The sequence below is a fragment of the Aspergillus japonicus genome, assembly GCF_003184785.1.
Source record: "Aspergillus japonicus CBS 114.51 unplaced genomic scaffold BO86scaffold_33, whole genome shotgun sequence".
Lineage (NCBI taxonomy): Eukaryota > Fungi > Ascomycota > Eurotiomycetes > Eurotiales > Aspergillaceae > Aspergillus > Aspergillus japonicus.
This window is the reverse complement of record NW_020291670.1, coordinates 120,261-139,338: the sequence shown is the minus strand read 5'-3', so window position 1 is coordinate 139,338 and position 19,078 is coordinate 120,261. Positions and strand designations below refer to the sequence as shown.

Genomic DNA, 19,078 nt, shown 5'->3' with positions numbered 1-19,078 from the left:
ATCTCGCTGAAGAGCTGCCTCAAGGATTGATTCGCTATGTTGGTATGTCTACCCAGATGTCCATCTACCCTCACAAGGTTCCGCTTAGCCGGATGGCGGCAGAATGTACGTATATTTTGTATAAGCATAACGTGAGAATATGCGGTGAAAATTGCTTATGGTAAAGGTGTTTGCCAGGAGGGTGCTTGAAGAAGCCTCGCTGCGTCAGTCCAAGGTTGCTCAGAGAGATATTTGGACATCTGTTGATCATTCGAGCTGGAAGTATAGGTCCACGAAGGGCGCTTTGTGGGAGGGAGTCACCCGCCGGTCAGGCCCTCGCTACCTGCCATGAGTCCAAGTTCAACTGTGTAATACTGTCATAGGCTTATTCGCGATTACTGCACATAGACCATTCATGAGGGCTCTGGGTTGCTGACCCCCCACACCGCCCCTCAGCTCCTCTTTCTCCTATCAACACGTTAGCAGGATAGAGAAAAAGGGGAAAGCAACACCTGAGCAGCGATTGGAGCTGTGCATCAACCTAAGAACAGACCCCAACCCCACAAGTGACCGGGGACTACGTATAGGGATGAACCCGGGCTTGCCGAGAGGGCCGCCGACAGCAATACGAACTATTGATAGGGTGGTCTTCGCTTCAGAATTCCGAGCCGGACACCGCGTGATTATTGCACACAAGGAAACGAAGCATTATACGATCGAAGAGATCCGCCCGATCGTGGTTTACGGGCGATTCAGAGCTGGATTTAGCTTGGCGTCTCTTGCCTCTCGCCTCAGTACGTATTGACTAGGACTGCAGGTGGCACTGTGGGGATGCATTGCAGGGATAGAGCGTGGCGAACCAACTGCTTGTGGTATGAATTAGTCTCAGTGTTGCCCATTCGCTGGTGATCATCGATCGTCGGTATGAATTACGAGATCTGTCGGATTGGTCTTTGGAGAAGGGCCTCGCGCTGATAAGTGGGTATGGGATACAGTGTGGTGTGCCTGGCGAGGGCTTAGAGTCTGCACACACTGTATCCGGGACTTCCGGAGAATAGGCCCTAGGAGCAGTAGTTCAGACTGAGTGTAACTAGAATCGACTAGATGACCAATGGTATCCTGCTCTTTCGAATAGTCCCTTTCGTAGACACTAACAATAATGGTGTCACGGACTCACGAGGAATTTTCTAGTCCCATGTTGTCTGAGATGGTCCAAGGAATCGGGCCAGGTTTACTTCGGTTCAGCCAACGACAAGCGGTGGGTGGGCGCCCCGCTCTTTCAATAGGCACTTTTAGCCCGAGCCCTAGACTAAAGCTGTCGGCAAATTGATCGCCGGTAAATGTCAATTGAACTCTGACTGTTCAGGGTGTGTTTAGACTTTGCACCTAACGTTTTGCTTGCGAGTTGGTCGGATAACCCTACGGAAGACTGATCTTGAATAGAACTATGTGTGCAATTTCCAAGGTGAAATTATACGAGATACATATGAATGAAGCTCCGAGAGCCTCGGACCCTGCAGAGATCAGCAATCTCAAGTCCCAGACCCAAGGGAAGGGGTTTTGTCCCTGAACCAAACCTGAAGCTAGTCTCAAAGAAGCTTAACCTGACCCGGTTCTTCAGGTTTCTTCAGCTCGGGATATCCGAGCAAGCCGATTTCAACGTCATAACCAGCCCTGATTCCCTCGCGATACATCGGATACTGTTACCTGATAATCCCCTTTCTGACCTTGGAAGCGGATCCTACCAGCAATGGTGCCTGCCAAGAGGTCGAGACCTGGACCGTACAGGGGTTTCCCACGTGGTGGTCTGCAGGGCAAAATGACCACGGGAAATGCTTGCACCATGCAGACCCCTACTGCACCACTTTTGCCAGAAGGTGCCCGGCAAATATAAAAGCAGTTCTGTTCCCATCTCTTGGGAGAACCAAGCTTCGCGTACATTCGTTTAGACCCTCGCTCCGGCCGAACAGGGCCCATTACTGTCACTCTTTCTCATTTTTCTTTTAACTGTCGTTCTTTATATACAGTCATTCATTCAAATAGAACAGTATGCGTTTCGCCCCTCTTGCAGCGACCGTCGCGTCCCTGGGCGTGGCCAGTGCTGCGGCCATCAAGCCCAAAGACACTGCGCTGCGGGCTCGCGATACCTGCTCGGATGTGGAGTTCACCGGCGAGGTCTTGCACCTCTCCTTGAACATCATCGAGTACCCTGTTGTGGTTGATGTCCAGCTCGAGGAGGATGCCATCATCACCGTTGACAACACTATTCTCATCGAGGCTACGAATGCGCCTACCCACCTGCACACCACGGTGATGGCAACTTCTACTTCTACTGTCACCAAGACAATTTCCACGGCTACCATCACTGCTGGTGGTGGTGAGGCTACTGCTGGTTCTGGCTCTGGTGCTGCTGGAGTTGTTGTCGGTGCTGGTTCTGGCTCTTCCAGCTCTGGATCTGGCTCTTCTAGCTCGTCCGGATCTTCCAGTTCGGGCTCCTCTGGAGTTGTCGTTGGCTCTGGATCCTCCAGCTCCGGTTCCGGCTCTTCTGGTTCTTCTTCTGGCTCTGGATCGTCCGGGGTTGTCTCTGGTTCTGGCTCCTCTGGCTCCTCTGGCTCCTCTGGCTCTGGCTCCGGCTCATCCAACAATGGATTCCCCGCCGTCGTGACCAACATCAACCCTAAGACCACCAACACCCGCCTCATGTAAGTCCACACACTCCTCTACATCAACACTGCTAATTCCCTCCAGCCACCCTCAAGTGACCGGCTCCAAGAGCCTTCCCCCCGTCGCCGGCGGTTCTGCCGTTGGCTCGGGCGTCAACACCGCGCTCTACACAGCGTCGACCTCCAACACTCTGGTTGGCACGAAGACGACGACCATCCGCGGCGTCTCCACCACCGCGACCCGCACCTACACCACCACGCTGGCCTCGACCACCGCGACGCAAGCCGCGGGCGAGTTCACCGACTGGACGAAGTTCAAGGCCAACGGCGTGAACCTGGGCGGCTGGCTGGAGCAGGAACAGGTCTTCGACCAGGTGTGGTGGGACTCGTACGCCCCCAACGCGACCGACGAGTGGACTTTCTGCAAGACCCTGGGCTCGCAGTGCGGGCCTGTCCTCGAGGAGCGCTATGCCACCTACATCACCACCGACGACATTGACCGCGTCGCCGCAGTCGGTACGTTTCCTTTCCCTTCACTGTATCTCACTACCACATCCCACTCCATACTAACCCACCGGCAAAGGCGTCAACACCCTCCGCATCCCCACCACCTACGCCGCCTGGATCCAGGTCCCGGGCTCGCAGCTCTACCACGGCAACCAACAGACCTACCTCCGCAACATCGCCACCTACGCGATCGAGAAATACAACATGCGGGTGATCATCGGGCTGCACTCGCTCCCGGGGGGCGTGAACAGCCTGGACATCGGCGAAGCCGCCGGGCACGACGGGTGGTTCTACAACGCGACGAACCTGCAGTACAGCTACAGCGCGGTCTCGGCGGTGCTGGACTTCATCGCGAGCACGGGCAGCCACGCGTGGGCGTTCACGCTGTCCCCGCTCAACGAGGCCTCCGACAACCCGGCGGGCTTCGCCAGCCCCACGACGCTGACGGACAACGGCACCGCGTGGATCGTGCAGTACACGAAGGGGGTGCTCGAGCGGATCGCGCGCAGCGCCGTCCCCGCCGTCCCCGTCATGCTGCAGGACTGCTTCCTGGGCGAGGAGCACTGGTCCGCCCACTTCGACGCCTCCGCCAACCTGGTCTTCGACACCCACGTCTACTACTTCGCCGCCTCCGGCGTCTACTCCCAGTGGGCGCAGGGCGCCATCTGCGGCCAGGCCAGCGTGCTCGGCGGTGACGGCAAGTTCCCCGTTTTCGTCGGCGAGTGGGCCCTCCAGACCCTCTACAGCAACTCCTACGCCAACCGCCGCACCCTGTTCGACACCCAGCGCTACGCCTGGTCGTACTATGTCCAGGGCGGCAGCTTCTGGAATATCAAGCACAAGTCCACCGCCAAGGTCGATGGCCAGGGCACCCAACAGGATTACTGGAGCTATGAGCTGCTGTTGGATGAGGGCGTCATCGGGCCGATCAAGAGCAATGCTACTTATTGCTAGATGGTTGGAGATTGTGGGGGGGGAGTGGGGGTGGTTGATCAGAGGATTGAAGGGGGAGGATATATTAATATACTAGATTAATGAGACCAATAGAACTATGACTTGGCTAGCAAAGAGCAGAGAACTACTAGATACTTAGGTATTTTCCACAAACAAAACTACCAATTCGCATTATCATACAGTGAATCCACTCCGATAATATGATGACCGATATCAGGAATCAGATACAAAGTCAAGTAGTAAAGTCACAGACTTTTCTTACATGTTAAAACCTCTCGAGCATCGCATCATACATCGTAGACCCCGTTATCAGTTGTCGCAGCACTGAAGAATAAAACATTACGATTGCGGACCAGCCTACAACACCGCCGCACAGCCGCACTTCCTCTGCGAAACCGTTCAATAAGGAAACTCGTTGCAGACAATCTGTTTGTTTTTCTGTTGCGCCATTCAAGAATTAGCGCAACTGGCCCGTTTCCACTGCCACTACCTCGTCTCGAGTAGGGGGAAAGAGAAGAGACTTACATCGAGAGGGAAGTTACTCTTGCACTTGTACTTGCCAGTGGGGCAATAGTTAGTTTGCACGCAGTCAATCCCCACCCCGGCAACCTTGATCCAGAGAATGACCCAGTCCTTAGTATCGATCTTGTTTTTGCAGCAGTAGTCCTTGTAGTAACCGAAATGCCGTTCTTCGAGGTCCCGCTCCTCGAAGTCTTCGACGTCTGGGTTGGGGGTTAAGGAGGTGAACCCCATGCTGGCGAGGGCGAGCACGCCGAAGATGGTCTTGAGCTGCATGTTGTCCTATAGTAGAGCGATGAAAGTTGGTTTGTCGAATGTAGGTGAGTTGCGGTTTTATCTTGGACCGATTCTTCAAGCTTGATGAGCAGCAAACGCTCTGAGAGATTCAGGCCCTTCTTATACACAGTTGTACACAACCAATAACCAAAGAGGAAGTCCATCACCATCTATCACGCTCCTCTCAATACGAACTGATATCCAGCCCCAGCCCATGGGAACCAAACCCCAAGAGAGCAAAAAAAAAAAAAAAAAACTTGCAAGTCATCTGCTCACCCTGCACCCATGGCCCAACTCTTCTTCTTCTTCTTCTTCTTCTTCTTCTTCTTCTTCTTCTTCTTCTTCTTCTTCTTCTTCTTCTTCTTCTATTACTAGCTCCTATTGATTACATACAGGGACCACCCACAGCTGCAGATCCACACGAATACCATCGTGGGCGGACAGGGTGCCGAAATCGTGGTAGAGGGAACTCAAATACGAGCCCCGTCGATCCATCGGGTCCTCCACCCGAGGGATCGGGCTGGCGAGCGCGTCGCCGTCATTCAAGATGTGAACCACGGTTTGGATTACGAACGGTCGTCTTTGGACCTGGTCATACTGCAGATGGTTTGTTTGTTTGGCTACTCTAGATCAGGGGTTGTGCAGCTTCAACCGAACTATGGGTTTGCGAGGCGTTCGAGTGGAGAAGGTTTAATGGCTGCGGTGGGGTGGTGGGTGTTGCTGCGGCGGATATCACTCCCGCATCACCGTTCTTCTGGGTGCGTATCGTATGTTCAGTTTGGGATTGGAGAGGGGCTGGGTGGTGATGGTTATAGACTTTTCTCTCTCTGTCTGTGTGGTTTCTTGTGGGGTGTTGTGTATTCGCTAAGCTGTTGTCGGGTGGCGTATGAGGATTACGTTGTGCAGTATCAGCTTGGTACTTGCAGTACTGTACTTGCAACTCGATTCCAGAAGAATAGTCCGATGGTCAGACTGGACTTACTACTCCCAGCCAACAATTAATGCCGTACCAAGCCCAATGCGAGGGATTTGTGCTGAGCATCATACCTCGCCCCAACCACGAGGTTCATCCGGATCAAAGAAACAGCAACCATAGAGCCAACCCCTGTCCAAGGTTTAGTCCCATATCCCCCCCCCCCCCCGCTCAGCCTACGGCAGATGAATCCAACGACTGGGCGGATCGGAGTTCCACTGATAGGTTCGAGATACGACCCCATCTGGCAGCAGCCCTATCTCCGCGCTCCTCCATGCTCCTCGAGCGAACCGTTGCTTCACGGGCCACGAGGACGAGGTCCACTCGTCAGAGCAAACTCAACCGTTGGCCATGAATGTGCTTAGCTTTTTGGTCGATGCTGAATTCATGGTTGGAATTGGCTTCTTCGGGGTTGTGAATGTGGATGAAGGGTTCTATTTGCTGGTGGCGGCAGAGTATGGGCTGGGCATGCATGGCACGCTACTTGATCCGGAATGTTTGGCATGGGGTTCGACGGGGTGGGTGGCCGGGAGATCACCGTGCAGAAGAGATGCTGGTGCCTGAGGTGGCTTTCCACGCGCACAAGCTGTGGGGTACTCTGTGCGAGCTCACCCGGGTCTTGAGTGGATATTGAATGCTGCAGGGTCAAAGGTGGGAAGGATTGAGTGAAGATTATGAGGAAGACTTGCTTGGACGAGATGCTATGCGTATCTCTTCTTGCGAGACATTCTTGTAGTACTCATGATAGTGGCATTCTTGCTACCTGACGCCAGGTCTATCGCACAACCCATACCAAACATGTAGACTCCTGCTACCCTATTACCGCACTGAAAACCCCCAGAGTGAGAGCACGATGGAGGCCAACGTGGCGCTGGCCCCACATCTCCCTCAGGTATCGCTCCGCACAGCGGTTGAACTCCCGTCCTCGGGCATCGATCAGGGCCGGTTTCACGCTCCAACTGCGGACGCGCCGCTTGCAGTCACAGTCCTGGCAGCCGAGGTCGGGGACGTTCTTCCACGCCTTCCAGTAATTATCCAGCGGGTCGGAGAAATGGCACTTCCTGACGGCTCCGCAATCCGCACCTTTCACGTCCAGCTCACAGCATTCGTTCTGCGGGTCCAGGAACAACTTCGCCAGGGACCGCGGAGGTTGCTTCAGGATGAACCACGAGATGACGCTGTATTCGTTCCGTGCGTCCCGGTGCCAGTCCTTCGGGCCGTGGCGGAGGAGCATGCGTTCCATCAGCTCCCGCAACATCCGCAGCGCCGCGTGGAAGTCGATCTCGGTCTGCTCGTCGAGCCAGCCGCGGAATTCGAGTCGGCGTCTGCCCACGTCGGCTTCCACATAGCCCCATTTCAACACGGTGTACACATGGTTGGTGTATTCTTCGAAGGTCATCATCTTTCGTCTCTGCGGCGGAAGCTCGTCGTACTCGTCCAGCATCTTGCCCAGAACAAACAGCCGCCCGCTGACCACTGGCGCCAGGGGTTTCTTCGGCGGCATGAGCCTCTCCGTATCCCGCGCAATATCGGCCATGTGAAACAGAACGTGTAAGCCTCGTTCCAGCCGTTGCGCCAGCCGTAATTCTGCCTCGAAATTCATCTCCGTGTTGTCTTCCTCGCAGAAGGGGCCCCATACGGAGGGTACAAGATGTCGCGATAAGTCTCGGGCGATGTTATGTCGATGGAGAAACCGGACCAAAGTGTGAATCGTCAGCGGGGTCTGCTCCCCAGTCCACGGGCTCATGGTGAGGATGGGATCGAAGGCATCAATTCTGTGGCATCGCAGAAACCAGGTACAGATATGCGGCTCGAGGATCTTGATGGTCTCATAGGTGGCCTTATTCAGCCGACAGAGGCTCAGTATCGTGTTCACCTCGCCGCTGATGATGATGTGAAAGAGGACATCGGCTACAAAGCCGAAGGGAAGAGGTGCTCCCCGCCGCAGAGATGGGGATAACATCTGTTTGACGAGGCGAATCAGCGTGGGGGATCTCCCTCGCACCTGCGGAGTGGGTGCTTGGCTGCGTATGGTCTTTCGGCGGAAGATCATCCCGACTTACCGTAGCAACTGCTTGCTGCTAACCTGGACCATCCAAGCCTTTCCGAATCTAGGCGAGAGGGAGTGACATTGGGTTCTTTATAAAAGACTACGCAGGGCCGTCGTGGGGGGGAAAGAGGCTGTTTGCCCAGGCTGTAAGGGGGGTTAATTGCCGTTTGGCGGATAACAAAGCGTCGACGGTGTGACGCGTTGGCAGATTCTCAGTTGTGTGCTTGGCTGCAGCGATGCATCCGGAAAAGGCTGAGTAGGCAGGGTGCAGGATGCAATCGCCGAACGACCGTAAGCTGACTGGTCAACTTGGAAACTTATATAATACGTGGTCCCATGTCCGGTGCGGTCATCACAGCAGCGATAGCGAGGACCAGAAGTAACGATCGACCACGTTTCAGGCGAACAAGGAGAAGGGGCTGCCAGCACGGTCTATCGGTCGTCATGTTGGTATTGCCTGTCGACTCTAAGACACACGTAGCATAATAGTCCGTTCCCAACGAGTGCCTGTTCTGATGTAATAGCATGACACGCCTGGGGAAATAATCGAGCCCGTCTGATCATGGGATCGGCGGTGTCGCTGATAGTGGCTTCAATAGCGCCAGGGGAACAGAGGGGGGAAGATCCGACATCGTCACGCGAGAAATCCTGGCACGGATCAAGGAGTCTGCGACCATCTCGACTCTTGCAAGCCAAGCTTGTAGCGACAACGGTAGTTTGGATGAATGAATGAATGAATGAACGAATGAATGAACAGGTATGTGGAAGAAATGGATGAATTGCCGTGGGAGGGGGAGGGAGCATCTCCAATCTCCACACTATGGAGTTATCGACAATTGTTTATCGGTGGAGCCGGCCGCGGCTAAACCCAATCCGCTCAAACCTCCTCCCCCGCCCTCCGTTTCTTTCCCTCTGCCTCTGCTCTCTATCGGTCGGCCACGAAAAATTTCTGGGACGATAACAGATTGTCAGCTTCACCTCCCTCCCTCCCTCCCTCGACGCCCGACGTTGGTTCTCGAGTCAAGTCAAGTCAAGTCACAGTCTTACTCGATTGGACTTTCTCCAAACAACAAACTTCGTCAAGGTCTGCCGACCTCCGTCTGATGCCATTCCGCATATCCATCCTAGTCGCGCTTAACGCATGATTTCCTCCAAGCCCCTCCCACTCGCCGACGAGTGGACCGATCCGGATGCCTACGTTGAGGCCTTGATTTCCTTCGCTACCAACTCTGACATCTTTAGGCACCTCTGCGGCGGAGTGCATATCCTTGACTTCCTAACACGAGAGCCGGACCTTTATACCTCCCTGCTACCGGAAAACTGGCGGACCTTCTTCGATCAGCATGATGTCCAGGACATTCTAGACTTGCTCCTTCGCGACGATCTACAGCCCCTCTTCGACCAACATGCCGGAAAGGGCAGCGAACAGGGTGCGGACGCAAGAGGGTGGCGAGGCGGTGGTCTGCCCCCGCTGGATTTCCTGGAGTACATCCACCAGATCCGGCGCCTGAGTCTGGGACGGGACTTTACTCCGTCTCAGCCCGGGACCCCTGTGATCCCGAGGCATATTGCAGTAGGGATGAACGTCAAGAAGTACCACGAGGTGGCGCACTTCTCCAAATACGTGGATAAGCTGTGCACTACGGTCGACGAACAGCGGGGCGACGCGATCACCCACATCGTGGACTTTGGGTCAGGCCAGAGCTATCTGGGCCGCACCCTTGCCTCTGCGCCGTACCACCGGCATATCGTAGCCATCGAGCGGAAGCATCAGTTCATCAGTGGTGCGCAGGGCATGGATGTGCATGCTCGTCTGAAGGAGAAGAAAAAGGTCAACATGTACAACAAGAAGGCTGCCAAATGCAAGGTGTGCGAGGAACCGGAGTCGCTTGCAGCGGTGGAGTCGCGCCTCAATGCAGGGGAGTCCAACATTGCAGAGCAGAGGCCTCAGGAGGACCCAACGACAGCCACTGCCAACGGGGAGGAAGAGGACCTGGCCATGATCAACGTCTTCCGTGACGTCAGTCTTGCGCCCGGCGAGATCGGCTTCAAGCCTCATCGGAACGCGCCCAAGGCGGCCGTGGAAGAAGAGGATGATCCCAACAAGCCGAGAGGCACGATGGACTATATCGAACATGAGATCAAGGACGGTTATCTGGAGCCGATCATCAAAGACGTGATCGAGGCTCCTCTGCCTGCTGTCAAAACAAACGGCAATACCACGGACGATAGTGCGGTTGCGACCAATGGCACCAAGGCGGACCAGAAGCCGGTGGACGCCAAGGTCATGGTCATTTCCCTTCACTCTTGTGGCAACCTACTGCACCACGGTGTCCGCTCTTTGACCCTGAACCCGTCGGTCAAAGCCATTGCTATGATCGGCTGCTGCTACAACCTAGTTACAGAGAGGCTAGGCCCGGCCACCTACAAGCTTCCTATCCTCCGGTCCATGCATCCCCGCCTGACCCAGGACGCCGTCGCGTACGATCCCCATGGATTCCCCATGTCCAAGCGCTTCGAAGATTACGAACATGAGAGCGGAACAGGTGTCAAGCTGAACATTACAGCACGGTCTATGTCCCTGCAGGCTCCTTACAATTGGGGCCGGAAAGACAGCGAGGACTTTTTCACGAGACACTTCTACCGAAGTCTTCTCCAGCGTGTTCTGGTGGATCGCGGAGTCGTCGCAAAACCCAAGATCCCTGACGATCTCTACAGCGAATCAGATGCACCCGAGGATGCAGGGAACCCCTTGATCGTGGGCTCCCTGCGCAAGTCCGCTTTTGTCTCCTTCCCCGCCTATGCTACCGCTGCAGTGGCCAAGCTTTCCCGTGATGCACACTTTGGGGAAAAGGTGAAAGCTGGGATGGGTGACCTCACTGAAGAGGATTTGAACCGCTATGTGCAAGATTACTGGTACGCGAAGAAGAATCTCAGCGTGGTATGGAGCTTGATGGCTTTCAGTGCTGCCTTGGTCGAGGCCATCATCGTGGTGGATCGGTGGCAGTTTCTGCGAGAGCACGACTCCGTCAAGGACTGCTGGGTTGAACCTGTTTTCGACTACCACGAGAGTCCGCGCAACCTGGCCGTCATTGGAATCAAGAAGTGAAGGGCGACTTTCCTCATGTGACAGGTCTTTCCACCGAATGCCTGAGGCCTCCGAACCGAGCTGCAGGTGTCAAAAAGCAAGGAATTGGGCAGCAGCAGCCTCTCTGGTTCCGAGACATTCGCCATCCGGCAGATCGGGCGCTTTATTTCCCGCCTGAATCAGTGTTCTGGCAACCTGCGACTGGCCTGATCTAGGCCGCGATGTGCACACGCGACTCCTACGAAGTGAGACCATGCTGGGGGTACCTCCACGTAGATATGATGTGACCACGACCAATAGACGATAGACGATGGACAAAAGGGAAAAAGATTAACATAGAGGTTTTATGTGTAGATAGATAGCGCGACCTATTCACCGACAGCTAGTGTAGCAAGCGCTGCTGATCGGTCTAAATTTTTCGCCAATTTAACCGCTTCCCATGGTGCTTTCTCCTCGCTTGAGTGATATTAATGGTGATGCCTACTTTCCTAGGCAGTCACAATTTTTATTGAGCATACACGGGACAATTGTGTGGGGCTCATGGTAAAACAGTAGGCAATCCAGTAAATCCACTGATCAGGGTCCAAGGAAGCCTTGGGAAGGGCAAAGGCGAGGGAATTTAAATCCAAGACAGAAAGTCGAGACCCATAGTTTTTTTTGCACCCAAGGCTTGAAGGCACACTTACTCAGGGACTATCTTTTAGTGGGCGGCACCCGCGGGTTCCGAAACGGTTGTATGTCATCTCCTTCCCATTGCCAATTCCCCCATTACAGCAACCTGCAATCTGGCCCCCCATCCCAATCAGGCACGCTATCGACATTCCTCCTCCATTCATTCTCCAGAATATGGACCATCTGGAGGCCGAGGGCCCCGAAAGTGATGGGAAGGAGCCACTTGGCAGACGTGCAGTAAGTCAATCCGTCGATGCTGCGGCGTGCTACAAGGTCACATGCTTACTACTTACTTGCCTACCTGCAGTGTGACCAATGTCGTTTGCGCAAGGTACGAGACCAACTGTCTAGCTACAACTCTATGCAGCTGTGCTTGCCTGATATCCTTGCATCGATTCACTGACTTGCTTGTCTGGCTGTGTCTGTCTTCTCATCAGATACGCTGCGATAAGCGATCCCCGTGCTCCAACTGTCGCAGTTCACAGATTATCTGCCGATCGACCGGGGCAGGCCAGAAGCCTCAAGAGCCGCGGAAGCGTGTCTTGATCTCCAGTCAATAGTATGTTTGCGACCATCCCCGGGCTATGCTTTTCAACCTGATCTCATCTGTGCCCCACATCCAGTGAAAGGAAGATCGATCTGATCGAGGAGCGCCTGGGGAGCATTGAGGACCTGCTCCACGAACTTCGGTCGAATACGGCGACGGCCAGCAGTGTCCCGGAGCCTTACTTCCACTCCACCCCGATATCCAGCCGAATGAGCCCCTCTGTCCCCGGCCATGCGTCGAACGGTCCTGCCCCCGTGGAGGACCCCGAGGCGACTCCCGCCTTCGAGGGCAATTCGTCTCTCGCCGCGCACTCCGCTTACGCCAGCGAGTTCCTGGAGACGGCCGTCTCGCGCAGCGCGCTGCAGGTGTCGTCGCCGACGATCCAGGCGGCGCTCTCGACCCTGAAGCAGATGGTCAGCATGCAGGACCACCAGGCGCACTCGCCTGCCCGCGAGATCCGTTTCCCAAACCAGAAGAGCATCCTGGGGTCCGGGATCCGGGGCCTGGCCATGCCGCCCGTGCAGGTGGTCTTGTCGCTTCTCCGGAAGTTCAAAGGTACCAGTCCATCCCTGCAACGGTAGTATACACCCTCATCACTCATCTCCAGCGCTAGAGAAACCCAGCAGTCTGCAGGGGGTCTGTCCGTTCCTCACGTGCGAGCGGCTCATCGAGAAATGTCGCGAGGTCTATTTCGCCACCGATGAATTCTCGGACGCGGCGTTCATCATCGTCCACGGAGGTCTCTATTACGTGATCAGTGACTGCATCTCCTCCGTCGAGGACCCCAAAACGCGAGACGAGTACCAGCGGCATCTCCGGCTCTGCCAAGCCAATATTGAAACGGCACTGGCCAACCTGAGTATCTGTATGCCGGCCCGAGCGGAATATATCGAAGCTCTTGCGTTGGGGGTAAGGAAATCTCCAGATGGGGACTCTTTTGACAAACGGTTGCGGATACTAACGGCTGTCTATGTAGGCTCTCTATGCGATCGAGATGTCGAAGCCGTCGTTCGCTCTGACGCTGACCTCTACGGCAGCCCGACTATGTCAGACTTTAGGGTACCATCGAGCTTCATCAACAAATCCCGGCAGTGACACATTCATAGGGCGCCAGTTATTTTGGACGGTTTATGCCCTCGACAAAGCAATATCTCTACGCCTTGGTCGGGCGTCAACAATTCAAGACTACGATATCACCATGCCGGGGCCGAACGACGTCACTGGAGCAGAAGAGCCCTGGAATAGCATTTTTAAGATATGGATCAGATTCGCCACCATACAAGGCCAAGTGTACGAGCGATTATACAGCCCCGCGGCATTGTCGCAGTCGGAGAACGAGAGAGCCGAGCATGCCCGTCGGCTCGCTGCCCAAGTCATGGAGACTATTGAGGTACCGTTCGATGTATGTGTTTAGACATTTTGGCGGGACCAAGGCCGAAGGCTAATGTTCACCAGCACATCCTGAACACTCAGAAAATGTCCCACATGGATAAGATCTACTTGCGGTCGGACAAGATCGCCCGAAAATCGGTGATGACTCTAATATATCGGGCGATCCCCCCGTCGCGAGACTCTCACAGCACCTTCGTCAAAGAATGCATCACGACGGCTCGGGAGGCACTTGAACTATTGAAAGAGACCATGATCGAGGTCAAGGGAATGACGGAGAATTTCAAGGCGTCTTATCTCCACTGGTACGTTGGCTTCCAGCAAGGTGTTTTTGTGTACATGCTAATAGAGTTCCTGCAGGACGGTTCTCTACGCCCCCTTCGTGCCTTTTGTGGTGTTATTCTGCCACACCATAGCGACATCCTCGTGGGAGGATCTGACCCGCCTGGAGGAGTTTGTGCTTTGCGTGCAGCCGAACTGTTTTCTTTCCGAGGCCATCGCCAAGCTATACCGCCTCTGTCAGGTGCTCAGTAATGTCGCGAGGCTGTACATTGAGGCCAAAGCACAGGCCCAGGCACGAGAGGATCAGAACCTTGTGTCTGTTGGGCAGGAATTCGATACCTACCTAAGTGCGCTGGGTCTTGCACCTGCATCGAATCAAGAGGGCGGGGCCGTGTGGACGTCGGCGCCTTCCACGGCGGGAGCAGGGGCTGTATCCGGGGTCATGAGGTCTGGGAATGAAAGTCCCTACACTGAAGCTCCTATGCCACAGACTGATCAACTGGGGAATTGGTTTTCGGGCAATCAGCATATGATGGGGCTACTGGAAGAGGATCTCTCTGTTTTTGATCCTTCGTGGACAGGATGAACAATCTTATTGGTTTGCATGACAATGTTCGCCTGGGTAGTGGTCGGCTCGGTATTGAGTACTGGTATTTCACCAAACTCGCTAACACTTCGAGCGCGCGGTCGACTCACTCCATCTTCTGCCGGGTGCCCAGAGCCCAGTTCCCGCGTCGTCGGCAAACCTCAAATACACTTCCCTCCATCGATGATCATCTCCGCCCCATTGACAAAGCTCCCCTCGTCACTCGCCAGATACAAGCACATATTGGCGACGTCGTCCACCTCCGTCAGCCGGCCCAAGGGCACATTCCCGATGAACTTCTCCCGGTTCTCGGGCGTATCCTCCATGCCGGTGAACAAGGAGAACAACCCCGTTCCGGACAGCAACGGCGAGACGGTGTTGACCCGGATATTGTGCGGACCATACTCGGCCGCGAGACCTTTGGTTGCCTGGCGTCGTTTCATCAGCAGTATCAGCATGTCTTCAGAGTATACACCACTATCAATCGACACCACCCGACCCAAACAAACGGGCCTGTGACACTTACATTGGAAACCGCCCCCTTCGACGCATTATACCACACCAACCCCGGCCGCGGCCTCGTCGCCCCCGTCGACGAGATATTGATCATCGACCCGCCGCCCCCTTGCTCCAGCAGCCGCGTCACAAACACCTGACTCCCGAGAAAGATACTCTTCACGTTCACGGTGAACACCCGCTCCCACTCCGCCTCCGTGACCTCGACTGTTGGCTGCATTTACGGTCAAAGTCAGCCTGACTCTGTCTCCCCTCGATTTTAGCCCCAAACCCATCGAAGGGAGTACCTTATTCCGATACGTCGTCCCCGCATTATTGACCAAGATATCCACGCGCCCGAACTTCTCGACTGCCACCGCCACCACCCGCGCCCAGTCCGCGGCGGCCGTGACGTCGACCCGCTCAAAATGCAGCGCCGCCGCGTCCGTGGCCGCCAGCGCCGCCCCGGCGGCGTCGTTGATGTCCGCGATGATCACCTTGGCGCCTTCTTGGTGAAAGCGGCGCACGATGGCGGCGCCGAAGCCAGAGCTTCCTCCTTTGGGTTTAGTTAGTTAGGTTGAGGTTGGGGTTGATGATTGGGTGTTGGAGGGGGGCCGGGGGGCTGGGGTGCAGATGGAAGGGGGAAACGCACCGGTCACGATGGCGACTTTGCCAGATAGGCGGGGCATTTTCTTGTTGGGTCTGTTGAAGAATGGGTAAGGGAGGCGGGGGTTGTATTGCGGAGTTGGAGGATTGTTGGTCCTGGTCCTGGTTTTTGGTCGTGGTCGTGGTCCGGTCCGGTCTGAGGGAGGGGGTGTTGATAGATATGGGATACCTTATGGGCTGTAGAAACTGTGTGGGGGTTTTGATCGTATATCCTTTGTATTGTTTTCCTGGTTTGGAATGTGAAAATGGGTGTGGTGGGCGAAGTCAAGCGACGAGTGTCTTCTTAGAGGGAGAATGAGGGAGAGCGAAAACGGTGGGTAGATGCTGGGTAATTGTAGCTGGAGCGGAGAATGGACGATGGATGATCGGCAGCTTGTCAGCTCTAGCCATAGGCTACGTACTCCGTACTTACCCCGCCTTGCAGGTGGGACAGCACAGTGGACACGGGGTTCAGCCCGGGGGGAGGGGCGAAAGGGGGAGGTGGAGGTGGAGGTGGGGTAAGAGAGGGGGCTGATAGGTCCCTTGGTTTGGGTGACGTGACTCCTGGGGGGCACTCGCAGAATGAACCTGAATGCTCGGGGGCTCGGTATTCGGTTGTTGGTTGTGGATATTTGAAGATGTGGTGGAGACGCGATTGAGATGGGATGGCGGGGAGAGGTGGGGGGAGTTTGAAAGTAAGGAGGTAGGTAGGTACTATACTTACGATACATGATTTCGTATGCTATCGGAGAGATGGAAGGAGGACGCTCGATACCCGGTCGATGATCAATATGTCCAATTGGTAGAATTAACCAAGGATATGAATACAGTAGAATCGAATATATGCAGAGTTCCAAGGGTAACATCCAAGCAGGAGAATCATGAATACAGGGAAGGATATCAGGGAGTACAGTACATCCAAAAATCAACCCTCAGCGAACTTGATGGCCCGCTCTTTCCGCAGCGTCGGCTCGTCGTCCTCCCGCGCGCCCGCGCCACGGGTCGTCGCCGTCGCGTCCAGACACCGGATCATGCTCTCGCAGAGCCGGTGCAGCACCCACTCCGGCTCGGTCTGGTTGGCCAGCATGGGGCTCGTCTCGCCGATCCAGTCCCAGTTCAGCACGCCGTACTCGTCCTCGTGCAGCTCGACGCTCGACGTCGGGTCCGTCGCCCGGATCAGCCGCGTGAACTCGACCCATTCCTCGTACGTGTACTGCTTCGGCTCCCCGTTCAGGGCGTCCCGCGTCGTGCGCTGGATCGCGAGCGCCAGTTTTTGCGCTAGTTGGATGTTGGAGACTGGGCCTTCTTCGGCAGGGCCCGGTTCGTTCGCGAGCTGATCGACGGTTTTGGCCTCCGGCTTGCTGCCGTCGCCGCCGTCCTGAGGGCTGGTGCTCGGGGACAGGTGGTTGGACCTCTTGGCGCCGCTTTCCGGGTCCCCGTCTCCGTCGGCGGCGGCGGGCCCGATGGGGAAGCCCTCAGCGACGCGCTTGTGCTCTTCGCGGTGCTTGAGCGCCGTGTATAGCGGCGGGATCTTGCGGACGAACTTCGCGTAGCGGCCGGATTGGGGGAGCACAGTCCAGTCGGCCGCGACGTCGGTGGCGTGCTTGAAGCCCGCGACGATGGTGTCGCTCATCTCGGAGATGAGGGTGGTCATGGTGGGCACGGCGACGAGGGACCAGACGATGAAGAAGGGCTTGGCGGCGTTGGTCGACGGGGTGATGTCGCCGTACCCGATCGTCAGCAGCGAGCAGAAGCCGAAGTAGAGCGCTTGGAAGTACGTGATGTTCTCCATCTGCCAGAAGGCCACCGCGCCAATCGTCCAGACAATGCCGAACATGATCAAGCTCAGGACCAGGTTGTACCATCGGCGGAAGAAGAGCGTTTCCCGCTGGATGGCCCGCATCGCGTCGAAGCGGTCTTTCTCCTCCTTCATGACCACCTGCTTCGGGCGGCCCATCAGAGCGAACGCGTCGATCGTGCTCCGGACAGGTCGGCCGGAGTGCCGGGGTTTGTATTCGAGCTGGGAGGTCGCTCCGGGCTCGATGGACACGGAGCGGCTGACGGTTGCTCGGCGCTTGCGTTCCACGTGCTTGCGTATCACCTGTTTGTACTGGATGTCGTGCGCGAACTGCAGGACACTGTTGACCACGAGACCCAGGATGATCATGCCGATGACCGCGTACGGAAAGACGAGACCCCTTGCCACAGGCGTTGTGGGCGTGATGTCGCCATAGCCCAGCGTGAGGATGGTGACATCCGAGAAGTAGAGCGCATCTGCGAAGGAGATGCCGATCACATTGCTGAAGATCGCGGCCCCGATGATGAGCCAGACCACGAAGGCGGTCGTCTGCAAAATGAGCGTGCGCTGGCCGTCGGTCAATGCGAAATACTGCGGATAGTGCCCGAGAACATATCCGAGCATGTTAATCAGTAGTATCACGCCGAGAATGAAGTAGAGCACTGCGGCAATCACTGCACTCCAGTATGCCTGCGAGTACGTCTCATTGGGAGGTACGGGCGGAGAATAGACATGCATTGCGGCTGTGATACCGATCAAGATGGACGTTGAAAGGAACCAGAGGATGATCGATACGGGCAACGCAAGGATGTACCGCACCGTCCGGGTGAAGTTGAACAGTAGGAACAAGTTACCCACCAAGCCGCATGCCAGGGATGTCGCATTGAGAGCAATGCACCTGGTCAGGTTAGGGCTCAACTCAATGCTTTGACGCAAAGACTACGGGTGACTTACCATCGGGGGTCTCCCACGGACTTCTGGATGGGTTGCCCGAACGAATCGGTCTGGGTCAGAACCGTCACCTTCCATGATGAAACTAGCGCCACAATGGACATGACATTTGCCAGGGGAGCGGTTGTGGCAGCAATGAGCGGGATTGCCGTCGATGCTATCCACCAGTTTTGTGGTTCATCGTCGTCGGCAGGTCTCGGATGGAATGGGCTTCGAAGTTTCTCTGCAAGTGACCTCTTCTGTGGAGTGTGCGGGCTTGACGAGCTATCTGGCATGGTTGCTTTGTCTTGAGAGTAAGCGGGCCACAGCCGCGTTCTGGCTAGGAGTGACTCCAGGAGAGTCCTATGGAATCAAAAAAGAGGTTTCATGGCGATGCAATCAATGATAAATTCAAGGTATAATGAATGGCACTTCCTTCTCATGGTCATATACACGGATGCAGATCTCGAAGGCAGTGGATGGAGTCAGGACAGAGACAATTATAATCTCATTGGTTGTGGAGGAGTGGAAGTGAATTCCTTGTTTTGACTTGGCAACGCGGGATGGGATGACGCTGAGATGGAGCTCCCGTGACCCACCAACCCTGACAGCTTGCCCTAGAGCTCACCTTTTTTGGGACGGGACATGATGTCATTCCTAGCGTACTCTACTCATACAGGAATTGATGTTTGTATACTTTTGTGGTGGCTGTGGTATACAGCAAG

The 19,078-nt window shown here is 55.5% G+C and overlaps 6 protein-coding genes across 6 annotated transcripts; 3 read left to right on the top strand and 3 right to left on the bottom strand.

Moving 5' to 3' along the window:
* Positions 1-2,938: 2,938 nt before the first annotated feature.
* Positions 2,939-4,103, top strand: BO86DRAFT_315863 (glycoside hydrolase; the record flags this gene model as incomplete). Its single annotated transcript, XM_025668108.1, has 2 exons — positions 2,939-3,158; positions 3,226-4,103. Coding segments are annotated over 2 exons (1,098 nt in total), but the record flags the coding sequence as incomplete, so codon positions are not given.
* A 399-nt stretch (positions 4,104-4,502) lies between these two features.
* BO86DRAFT_400682 (uncharacterized protein) lies at positions 4,503-7,924 on the bottom strand (the record flags this gene model as incomplete). The annotated part of the gene is made up of 4 exons (XM_025673719.1): positions 4,503-4,541; positions 4,629-4,904; positions 5,292-5,495; positions 6,695-7,924. 4 exons carry the CDS (start codon positions 7,922-7,924, stop codon positions 4,503-4,505), a joined length of 1,749 nt encoding a protein of 582 aa, XP_025526497.1.
* A 942-nt stretch (positions 7,925-8,866) lies between these two features.
* Positions 8,867-11,378, top strand: BO86DRAFT_390196 (uncharacterized protein). The gene has a single exon (XM_025672329.1). The coding sequence runs from the start codon at positions 9,063-9,065 to the stop codon at positions 11,028-11,030; it is 1,968 nt and encodes a 655-aa protein (XP_025526496.1). The 5' UTR covers positions 8,867-9,062; the 3' UTR covers positions 11,031-11,378.
* Positions 11,379-11,855: 477 nt separating this feature from the next.
* BO86DRAFT_315667 (putative C6 transcription factor) lies at positions 11,856-14,485 on the top strand (the record flags this gene model as incomplete). Its single annotated transcript, XM_025668100.1, has 8 exons — positions 11,856-11,918; positions 11,989-12,012; positions 12,119-12,240; positions 12,305-12,783; positions 12,842-13,137; positions 13,205-13,630; positions 13,684-13,922; positions 13,978-14,485. The coding sequence occupies 8 exons, from the start codon at positions 11,856-11,858 to the stop codon at positions 14,483-14,485; spliced, it is 2,157 nt and encodes a 718-aa protein (XP_025526495.1).
* A 161-nt stretch (positions 14,486-14,646) lies between these two features.
* Positions 14,647-16,006, bottom strand: BO86DRAFT_448969 (3-ketoacyl-reductase-like protein; the record flags this gene model as incomplete). The annotated part of the gene is made up of 4 exons (XM_025676675.1): positions 15,633-16,006; positions 15,289-15,536; positions 15,012-15,215; positions 14,647-14,913 (listed from the first exon to the last, which is right to left on the bottom strand). Exons 1-4 carry the CDS (start codon positions 15,667-15,669, stop codon positions 14,647-14,649), a joined length of 756 nt encoding a protein of 251 aa, XP_025526494.1. The 5' UTR covers positions 15,670-16,006.
* A 448-nt stretch (positions 16,007-16,454) lies between these two features.
* BO86DRAFT_410738 (potassium channel family protein) lies at positions 16,455-18,874 on the bottom strand. The gene is made up of 2 exons (XM_025674528.1): positions 18,378-18,874; positions 16,455-18,321 (listed from the first exon to the last, which is right to left on the bottom strand). The coding sequence occupies exons 1-2, from the start codon at positions 18,647-18,649 to the stop codon at positions 16,551-16,553; spliced, it is 2,043 nt and encodes a 680-aa protein (XP_025526493.1). The 5' UTR covers positions 18,650-18,874; the 3' UTR covers positions 16,455-16,550.
* Positions 18,875-19,078: the final 204 nt, after the last annotated feature.

Excerpts from the sequence above, each read along its gene's own strand:
- BO86DRAFT_410738 (XM_025674528.1), bottom strand. The coding sequence starts at position 18,649 with ATGCCAGATAGCTCGTCAAGCCCGCACACTCCACAGAAGAGGTCACTT. Across the intron at positions 18,322-18,377 it reads TCCGTGGGAGACCCCCGATG|GTGCATTGCTCTCAATGCGA; the intron begins GTAAGTCACCCG and ends TAACCTGACCAG.
- BO86DRAFT_390196 (XM_025672329.1), top strand. The coding sequence starts at position 9,063 with ATGATTTCCTCCAAGCCCCTCCCACTCGCCGACGAGTGGACCGATCCG.